Source organism: Gracilinanus agilis, chromosome 1 (genome assembly GCF_016433145.1).
Source record: "Gracilinanus agilis isolate LMUSP501 chromosome 1, AgileGrace, whole genome shotgun sequence".
Taxonomy (NCBI): domain Eukaryota; kingdom Metazoa; phylum Chordata; class Mammalia; order Didelphimorphia; family Didelphidae; genus Gracilinanus; species Gracilinanus agilis.
The window spans coordinates 751,995,060-752,005,637 of record NC_058130.1 but is presented as its reverse complement, the minus strand read 5'-3'; the positions used below and the strand labels follow the sequence as shown (position 1 = coordinate 752,005,637).

General features: G+C 46.5%; 1 protein-coding gene across 1 annotated transcript in view; it reads left to right on the top strand.

Moving 5' to 3' along the window:
* The first annotated feature begins 4,816 nt into the window (after positions 1 to 4,816).
* KMT5A (lysine methyltransferase 5A) overlaps positions 4,817 to 10,578 on the top strand; it is a 27,527-nt gene continuing 21,765 nt past the window's right edge. Inside the window, exons 1-2 of the mRNA XM_044673156.1 lie at positions 4,817 to 4,883; positions 10,349 to 10,479. Coding sequence (XP_044529091.1) covers positions 4,874 to 4,883; positions 10,349 to 10,479 — 141 coding nt within the window. The 5' untranslated portion in view covers positions 4,817 to 4,873. The remainder of the gene's footprint in view (positions 4,884 to 10,348; positions 10,480 to 10,578) is intronic.

The following is a 10,578-nucleotide window of genomic DNA, read 5'->3' as shown; positions in this document are numbered from 1 at the left end:
GATGGATCACTCTTTTTTGGGTATGTGTCAGGAGAGCTCAACCCCACTGGACTATGAGCACCCACACCAGATCAGTTGGCAAGTGAGCTCACTGGCTAACTGGAACTAACATTTGATTCCTATTATAAAAGCAATCTTAATCACAAAACAGTCTGCATAGAGATTTTGTAAGAAGTAACATGTTTGTGGACAGAGACACCCTAAGTCGATTTCATAAACTGCTTCACAGTACTGAGAGCCATCTTGGAAGAAAGCAAAGTTTTTCTTAAGAGAGATTTCACTGTTCCTTCAGTTCAATTCCTTATCATAAGTCACCTGGGTAGCTTCTATGGGTCTTCCCAAAGTCTCACTGCTCAAGATTATAAGGTATTGGGGGAAGCTAGGTGGTTCAGTGAATTGAGAGCCAGGCCTAGAGACTGTGGGTCCTGGATTCAAATGTGACTTCAAGATACTTCCTAGCTGTGTGACCCTGGGTAAGTCATTTAATCCACATTGCCTAAGCCTTTTGCCTTGGAACCAAAACACAGGTGGAAGGTAAGGGTTTGTTTGTTTGTTTGTTTAAAGAAAAAAGAAAGTATTCGTTGTCCTCTGATTCCAGGGATGGGTGTATCTATCAGAGATTCTGAACACTCTTTTCTTCCATCATTGAAATAGATATTGATGGCTTGAGCTCCCTGCAAGACTCAGCTCAACTACCAATTCCAACTCAAGTCAAGAGGATCTGGATTCAAATCCCACCTCTGACACTTACTACCTGTGTGACCTTGGGCAATTTACAACTTCCTGGGGCCAAGGGTAGCCAGGTAGCAGAGTGAACAGAATGCCAGGCCTGTAGTTGGGAAGACCCAAGTTCAAATCTGGCCTCAGACATTCCCTAGCTGTCTAAGTGATTATGTCAGGAAGTAACTTTGAGAGAGTAGAAGATATCCTGTTTCTGTTAAGATTGTCATTTCACTCCAATGGATTTTAGCACTGAGCCAGTCAAGAAGCATTTGTGGGTACCTTATATACACAGTGCACTTCATATTCTCTCCAAGATGGAAAACCCTAGCCCAGCCCAAGTGCCTGAAAAGTTCCCAACTCAGGAGAGTCCTGTAAATTAAGCAGGAGTCAGTCTATAACTATTATTAAACTCCTACTCTGGACCAGGCACTGTGCTAAGACTGAGAATATTAAAAAACCCTTAAAAAATAGTCCCTGCCCTGAAGGAACTTACAGGTCAACTGGTCAACTAGCATTTATTAAGCTCCTACTGTATGCCAAGCACTATACTAAGCACTTTATATACAAGCAAGAAACAGGCAGGATAACTGGAAGTAAAGAATAGAAGACCAGGAACATCAAAAGGGATCTCTCCTCCCCGCCTATACAAGGGGGAGGGAGGGGTCTGTCTTTCTACTTCTCCAGTGAGGTAGGCACTTTTGAGGCCACACATAGGTAATGAGACAGATTCCAACTAAAGAGGAGTCACAGCCATAGGGAATGGATAGCCTCAGAATATATGGAGTTATAGTCAGATTAACATGACGGCAAGATGTAGAATGCACCTGGAGGTGTTTTGTGGGGAAAATACTCTAGAAAAATGCCATTTCACCTGTGAGAATTAAAATTAATATTCAACCTATAACCATGAGAAAATGTTCTAAATTAAAGATTTAAAATAAAAAAATTAATATTCAACACACCTCTCTGAGACTCGGTTTTCTCATGCTTATTAACTCATGAGGTTGTGTCAGTATCAAATATGGGAAGGAATATATTGTATATAAATACTTTGCTAACCTTTACCAGACAATCTTTTTGTCATTACCTAAGTAGGAAAGAAACTCAAGTCAGGGAGATGACTTTGGAAGCCTGGTCACTGGATAGGAAATGAAGGTTTGAACTTTAAATGGGTACAGCATCCCCAAATTAGAAGAGACCTTAAGTCATCAAGTGCAAGCCTCTCATTTTACAAAGGAAGAAACTGCAATTCATCCCCAGCCTTCTTCCTCAGCTAGCTGTGGAAAGTAAGCAGAGCCCACAGCCCCATTTTAATACCTACTGAGTATGGAGCATAGCAGCAGATACAAAGTTTGGCTGAGCAAGTGCCCTAGCTTTTAAAGAACTGACATGGTTAGAAGGAAAACACCATCCCAAGAAGATAACCCTAGGATAGTGATCCTTCTTAAGGTTTAGCTTAGGGCAGTGATGACAAACCTTTTAGAGATGGAGTGCCAGGCCCCCATCTCCACCTTTTACCCCACACAGGGGAGAGAGAAGGAGCTCCCATGGGGCTGTTGGGTGGGTGAAGTGAGGAATGTCCTCAGTGAGTGTAGAAAGGGGGAGGGGAGTGGCCCAAACACTCTGCTGCCTTAGAGCTGCCCACCTTACTCCCTGTGCACTCCCATTGGCTACTGGGCAGAGGGGTGGGGATGTGAAAAAATGTCTTCAGTCACATGGAGAGGGGGAGGAGAGTAACTCCTCCAAGTCCCTCTGCCTTTTGGGGGGGGAGGGTACCTGGCAGAGTGGCCAGCACTCTGTGTGCTGTCTTTGGCACTCATGCCATAGGTTCATCATCACTGGCCTAGGAAGTATTTATTACACTATAACAGCTGGGGGGACACCACAGTGCTCAGAGCACCAGGACTGGAGTCATCTAACCTTAGACTCTTCCTAGCTGGGTGAAACTAGGTAAGCCACTTAATACTAGTCGGCCTCACTTTCCTTAACTGCTAAATGAGGATTATTAGCACCTACTTGGATAACATTTGTAAAGCACTTAGTGCCTGCCATACAGAAGACATTCAATAAAAGTTTGTTCCTTTCCTTCCTTCCTGTCAATCCCAAACTTACAGAAACTCAGAGCAAGTAACCAAACAAGTTTCCGAAGTTGGACAGTGGGCTAGAGACAAAGAAAAGTGAGACAGACCCCTGGCCTCAACAATTCTAAGAGAAAATCCCCCTCTACCAATGCAGAACAGCACTGGCATCAACAAAATAGAGGTTTAGAGAGCTGAGAGAAGTCAAATGACTTACCCAGGGTCACACAGCCAGTATGTGGCAGAGGCCCTCTACCCACTGTACATATATAGCCATAGATAAGTATCTCTCATATAATACATGACACCCCAAAAGTTTGGGTGCAATTTTAAACTTAACCGTAAACCTACAGATAGCTAAGTGGCCTGGTGATTAGAGCCCCAGGCTTGGAGTCAGGAACACCTGAGTTCAAATTTGTCCACAGACACGGTGTGACTCTTGGCAAGTTACTGTACCCTGTTTGCCTCCATTTCCTCATCTGTCAAATGAGCTGGAAACCGACAAACCACTCCAGTCTTTGCCAAGAAATTCCCAAATGGGGTCATGAGGAGTCAGAAGTGACTGAACAACAAAACAACAAAGCTTAAAAACTGCACCCAGAATTTTGGGAAACCCAGTATAGTTTGGAGAGCTGACAGTATTGGGGTGGGGTGGGCAGCTGGGAAGAGAATCAGGAAAAGCTAGAAGGAGGTAGGATTTGTTGAGCTATTGCCTGAAGGAAATAAAGAGATACAGCATTCTAGGGCATGAGACAGCCACTGAAGGCTTCCTCAGCACCTCTAGGCAAGACTAGGTGAAGAAGACCAATGTAAAGACTAGAAAGTTAGGAAGGGTTGAAAAGAAATACACATGTTCGAAGAATTTCTAATTTTATTCTAGAATTAATAGAGAGCCTTTGGAGTTTCTGGAAAGAACCCAATAGGTGGCAGAAACCAAATTTCATGGGAAAAGGAATCCTCTCTCCAACGAATTAGGGGGAAAAAAAAGGGGGAACTGGTTCTAGAGCCGTAAGATGTGAGTTCAAATCCCTCCCGGCTGGCATCACTTGGTACGTGGGGCAGGTCACATGACCATCCTGTACCTCAGTTTCAAAATCTGCAAAACGGCCTCGGGAGTTTCTTCCAGTTCTAGATTTATGACCTTCCCAGATCTCTTCAGCGATGGGGAGCTGTCCGGAGGCAACCTTCCCCCCCCCCCATTTTTAGGACAAGCGTTAATGCCTAGTCACTACTTTTTCTACTTACACAAACCCCAAATGCCGCCTCCATTCAACTTTTTTGCTCTGCTCTGAGTGCTACCTCCTAGTACTAACTGGGTGCAGTGTGTCGGTGAAGTCTCCGCTGAGGAGGTGGGGAAAGAGGATCTGCCCCCCCCTTCCCCGCGCCGCCCCCAACAGGCGCTCGGTCCCCTGCTGCTCAGGAATTGCTCATTAATGCGTGCTTACCTTGCTCACGATCCGAGAAGAACAACAATAAACCAGCCAAGCTTCGGGTCGCAAAGATGGACCCAAGGAGGGTCAAGGGGTCAAAGGGCAGCCTCTGGCCAGAAGTGCAAAGACCCTGCCAGAGCTCCCACGCTCATTTGCTGGCCCGCAGCGGAGGCGGAGAAGAGGCGGCACTCACGAGCCCTGAGCCGCGCTCGCTCCAGCGCCGTCTGGGGCTGCTGCTGCTGCAGAGCGTCTATAAACATCCCCACAGCGAGCAACTTGTCACGGGGACGGGCGGGGCCTAAGGTCTTCCAATCGCAGCTCTTACTTCCCTCCACCGTGGCCAATCGGTGCGCAGGAAAGGTAAATTTAAACCCCCCCTCCCCCCCTTCAACTGGGAGACGGAGCGAGGAAGCGTTTGTAAGAAAGTGCGGTCCCCCTGGGAGGCTGGGGGCGGGGTTTTCTCCGAGTACAGCCTATCACAGTGCAGCGTCTCCGGAAAGACAACGTCAGTCTCCAATCGGGAGCAGCTTATGTATCGCTTTCGGGGGGCAGTTGGCTACACTGTTGTTGCAAACTTTTTTTTTTTCCCGAAAGCTTCGGTTTCCCAGGAGATCCCAGGAGGTGCCGTCGCGTCTCCGGGCCATGGCCAGAGGTAGCGTAGCTGCCCAGGTGTCCGGCCGGCTGGCCCGGCGGCTGGGCGTTGGGAGCGGGGACCCGGGGGGTGGAGCGGCGAGGGAGGCTTCGCGTGGTCGCTCTTGCAGAACAAAGTTACCCCACCGCTTCTTCCCTAAGCTTGGACCTTTTTTGGGGGGGAGGGGATGAAGACGCGGTTTCTGTAGGCCTTCTCTTAAAAGTTTCTTTCCTGTTGCAGTATCCTTTGGGTCCAGGAAAAGCGATAGTCCTCCTCCACCAGCTAGGGACCCTGGGGATGGATTTAGGGGAGAGGGGCATTTGGCGGGAATAATAATTGACGTTTTGGAGGGCTTTTCTTACAATTACCCTTAGAGCTGGGGATGGGGAGCGTTGTAATCCCCATTGTACACGTGAGGAAACTGAGGCTGGAGGACAGAATTCATGGTTTTCGATTTGGAGACAGGAAATGACCCGAGAGAGAACTTTAGTCCCAGCTCTCTCCGCTTTGACAGGCGATGAAACTGACCTTGAAAGTGAGGAAAGTGAGTTGTTTGATCCAGATCATCAGGCTGTCTGGAGATGGGGGAGTCCCTAGGCTGCTTATTTCAAAGGCAGATGAGACTCCCTTCCCCGCCCCCACCCCTTCCTCTTTTCTCCTGTGAAAACACCTAGCTCAGCCCAGAAGGTTAGTGAAGCAGTTATGAGTTGGATGGAGTTGTTGGGGATATTTTATATACTTCCCAGTATGTGTGTTTGTGTGTATGTATAAGGCCTTGGTGAAGCAAAACTAGCAGTCCTGTACAGAGGTCTGTCTTCTTCTCTCCTGCTTGTTGCAGAAGGCCACAAATAAATTCCTTTTTAGTAGAGATATGATATAGGATTTCTCTGTTTTCTTGTGAGATGTCTTTATAAAACTCTAAGTTGGAAGAGATCTTAAAAGACCTAATCCAAATCACTCAGTTTAGAAAAAGGTAAGCTGAGATTCAAGAAATCCAATTCAGCCTTACAGTATGCCCTACCTACCTCTATAGTCCATCCCCAACATACCCCCAACTCTTAAAATAGGAGTAATTACTCATAAACTTGTTGAAAGAATAAATAAAAGGTGTGAGCTGTCCAAAGCCATTCAACCAGTAACTAACTGAGCCAAGCCAAGAATGGGAACAGTATTCAAATCCAACTCAAAGAGAGTTTCCCACCTATTATGTGCAGAGCAATGTGATTGGAGGATTGTTAAAGCATTCTGGCAGTTTATAGCCATACTGGAGTCCTAAGGAGTGATTTTGTTAGCACTGTGTGTTGTCATGACAGTGAAACTCACATTAGGAAGCCAACTGCAACTGAGACAGTTGGGAGCAGACACCTTCATAAGCAGTTCAGTTGTGACATTCTTCTAAACATTCCAAGGCACCATGTTACTGTTAGCATAATCATGTATAGAGTCCTGTGGGACTTATTATGCAGTGGGACTTGGACTCAGAGGACCCCAGTTTGAATCTCAGCTCTGTTGCATACTATCTATGCGACCTTGGGAAAATTATGGAATCTCCCTGTGCCTCAGTTTCCCCATCTGTAAAATGAGCAGATGAGACTAGATGATCTCTAAGGATCCTCCCAGCTCTAAACCTATGAAGTAAGTACTCAAGAGCAAGCCATCCCTATTCTGTTCCCAAGGAGGCAGTACAGTCTCATGGAAAGAGCTTAGGACTTGGAGTCAGGAGACCTAAAGTCAAATTTCCGCATTTAGTTGTGGCATTTGATAGCATGTAGGTCACATAAGTGCTAGAAAGCTCAGTTTTCTTCCTTGTAAAATTGGAATAATAACATTCTATTTGTCTGCTTCATAGAATGAGGTGAGCAAGTTACTTTAAAAATGTTAAGGAGCATAATAGACATAGAAGTTGTTTTATAAATATCTTTCGGCATTGTTAGTCTCTCAGATTTCTCTTAGAAGGATATGTTCAAGTGAGATATGTCCACTTTACAGACAGAAAAATGTTTTAAAATATTTGAAATGATAAGACTGTGACAAAATGTTTGGAGAAAATTATGGTTAAAATATTCTCAGATGTTCTGTATTTTAAAGCATATTTATCATCATGGGTTAGTCTGCCTAGACCTTCATGTAACTCTACCCCTTTTTATTTTAGCAGTGGGTGGTCCCATGAATAATTAAAATTAATTTAATTATACAAAAAGTCACCTTACCATTTGCAAATATCTGTAAGTAGTCAGAGCTATTAAGTATCTACTCCCAATATTGACTTGTCGGCAATGTCCATGTCTGATATGGTGTTTTCATTCTTAATTCATTCATTGGGATAATTCTCACTTTATTTCTATACTAAGATTTAATCTGAGGCATAGTATGGTGAAGTGGAGGCTGCCCTCTTTTCTGGGCTGAGACACTCCCTGTGTGACCCTGGGCTAGTTACTATACTTCTGGGAACAGCTAAGTGGTTCTGAAGATGTAGATTGAGGGCTTGGGCCTGGAAGAGTAAGAAGATCTGAATTTATAGCTGGCTTCAGACTTAGTAACTTTATTAGCTGTGTGATACTGAGCAAGTCACTTAATATTTGCCTCAGTTTCCTCACCTATAAAATAGGAATAAATAATAGTACCCACCTCCCATGGTTTTTTCAAGGATCAAATGAGATGATATTTGTGAAGGGTTTAGCATAGTACATAATAGGAGCTTAATAAATGCCTGTTTCTGTCCTCCCTTGAAATCCCCCGATTCATCCTCTATAAAGGGTAATAACTTTAGGCCTATTGGCTTCACAAGGTTATTTTGAAGAAATTGCTCCGAAAGTGCCAGCTACAAATAAAAAACCATAGGTCACTTAACTTCATTCACTCCACTAATGAGAATCTTATACAAATGTACCAGGCTTGAACTAGGATTACAATATAAATTATTATTACTACCCATTGACATTTCTGAGGCTCCTCATGCATCTTTCCAATGTTACTAAATTGTTTCCTACTTCTTAAAGTGAAGCTATTGTATGTGTTTTTTTAAAGCAGATTTGATTAGATACAGCTAGATGGTACAGTATTGGGAGCCAGGCCTAGAGTTGGAGTTCAAATCTGGCCTCAGATACTTCCTAACTGTGTGTCTCTGGGCAAACTACTTGATTTCTTTTGCCCAGCCCTTGCCCTTCTGTCTTAGAATTGTTACTAAGACAGAACATAAGAGTTTAACAAATAGATTTGATTTGATTGATATCTTGTTTTTACATGTATCCCTCCCCTCCCAATTCTCCTATTGAGCCATCCCTTCTAACAATGAATTTAAACAAGAAAAAAGAGAAAAAATTAAGTAAAACTGATCTGGCATTAATACACTGGGCCATTCCCATAGACCTCTCACTTCTACAAAGGAGTTGGAGGGGTGGGAGGGGATGCAGGTTATCTTCTTAGAACTCTCCTTTGAGAACAAACTTGTTCTTTATAATTTCACAAGAGTGAAATCATTTTTTGAATGCATCCCAGGAAAAGTCCTAAGTCTAGCCCCCATTGTTTACATTTTTATGTAGCCTGTTGGGACACTGTGGCAGACATTAGTACAGAATTCCTTTATGTGAATTCAGCAAGCATTTATTAAAATAAATGCCTTCCCTTTGCACTGTGTTGTGCTAGGAATAAAGGTGGTGGTAGGATGAGACTCTTGTGAATAAAATCTAGGTTCTTTACCCTCAATAGTCTAGTACACAGATCAAACAATCCCATACCTGTGATTGCATCAAAGTAGGGAACTCCCTCTACAATGCAGATAGATCCTTACCTGCTGATGATTTTAGTAGGAGAGAGTTCCTAGAAACTGAAAGGTTAAAGGGATCAGTCTACCCAGAGTCACTTTGCCAGACTGTGTCCAAGTATTCTGACTCTGAGATAGGACCTTCTCTCTAGCCACTAGCCACCGACAGTGCCCTTAGTTGTAAATTGTGTTGAAACAAAGTGATAAAAGATGAGAGCAGAGAGATGAGATGTTTGTGCCCAGTGTCATATATGTGATTGTGACTTTGAATAAAGAACATGGATCCTTGGCCTTAAGTCATCAATTCCCAACACTGAGGCACAATGTGTAGATCCATTGCTAGATGATTTGACGTATACCAAAAGAAAATTTTAGCTGTAACTTATAAAAAAAAAAAAAGTTCCATTAATCAATCTCTATTTTGTGACCTTGGATAAGTCTTTGTGCCTTTAGTGTCTCGAGTCCTTAACTGAAAAAATGGGAGCCAATGATAGCTACCCCCTATCCCTTAGAGCAGCGTGGGTCTCTAACCTTATTTATAAACTTGAGTTTCAGTCCGTTGGATTTTGAGTTTGAATCCAGTGGATTCGGTAAAAGTTAGGAGGTGCTGGAGAAAGCCCTCAGGATATGAAAAATTGGGTTTGTTACCTTTTCCTTCACTCCCAACCCCCATTCCCTTCTTGTCCTTTCCGGATGGATCCTTTGAGCTAGTCTGAGAAAAGCTGCCCAAGCAGTAGTAGTCTTGCCTTCTCGTTAAAGGCACCATGGCTAACAGCGAGTCTGGATTTTGACTTTCGTACTGTCAAATGCTTGTCTCTTTCCCACTCCCCCCCTTCCTTCATTTGCTAATGTAATTTCTCTTCTGGAGGGTTTGTTAAAGGATGATCAAAAGGGATTAAGTGCTCTCCCTCCTCCCCCGCTTTCTCGGGCTAGTTTGGGAGGAGCTGCTGCTGCTGCTTCTTGCCCCAGTATCACAAGCTAGAGCCAGGCTGGGGTCTAGGTCCCCGATTTTCTCCTCTGCCCCAGGTCACAAAAGAATACCCTAGATTGAGAATGTCAGAGCTGGAAGGATCCCTCCGAGATCGTCTAGTTCAACCTCCTCATTTCGGAGATGATGAAACTGAGTCCCGGGGAGTATTAACGACTTACCCAGGGTCATGCATAACTAGGTCTAGACCCCCGGTTAGTCCGGCCGGCCAGTGCTCTTTCCAAAGCGCCCCACCACCACGCCCGACGTTGCCTTTCCCCACCCCCTTGGGTGGGATGGGTGTGAAGGGGGAGAGGGAGGAGGAAGCATGATGGGGTGCAGGGTTTCCTCCCGACTGCCCGGCGCTTGGCCCAGCTTGGCGGGAGGAGGTGGGCGGCCCGGGCCAAGCTTGGGGAGGGCGCGGGGCGGAGGGGGCGGGGTGCTGGGGGTCGGCCTGGCCCGGCCCGGCGGGCTAGAGCTGTGCGCGGCAGCAGCGGGCGGGGGCGCAGCGCGGCATGCCCAGGGGGCGGGCTCGCGGGGCGCCCGGGCGCACGGCTCCGTGCCGCCCTCGTCCGCGGCGGCCGGCCGGCTTGGCTAGCTCCCTGTCGCCCAGGCTGCCGCCTCGTAGCTCGCTAGCTGGCGGGGCCGGCTCTGGGGCCCTTTAAACATGGCTGCGGTGGGAGGCGCCGCGCCGGGCCAGCTTGGCCCAGTAGCCCGCCCATCCGCGCCCTGAGCCGGAGCGGCTCCTCTCCCCAGGCAAGAAGATGTCTAAGACCCGCGCGGAGGAGGCGGCGGCAGCGGCGACCCCGGCCGGAGGAGCAGCGGCCCCCGCCCCGGGCCCCGAGACCGCGGACCGGAGGGCCCCGGCGCGGCCCAGAACCAATGGGGTAAGCCGAGCCCGAGGGGCCAACCAGAAGAGAGCTAGCCCTGGGGGCCCGAGCCGGAAGGTGCACACGGGGGCGGGGGGGCCTGCGGGCTGCGAGGGG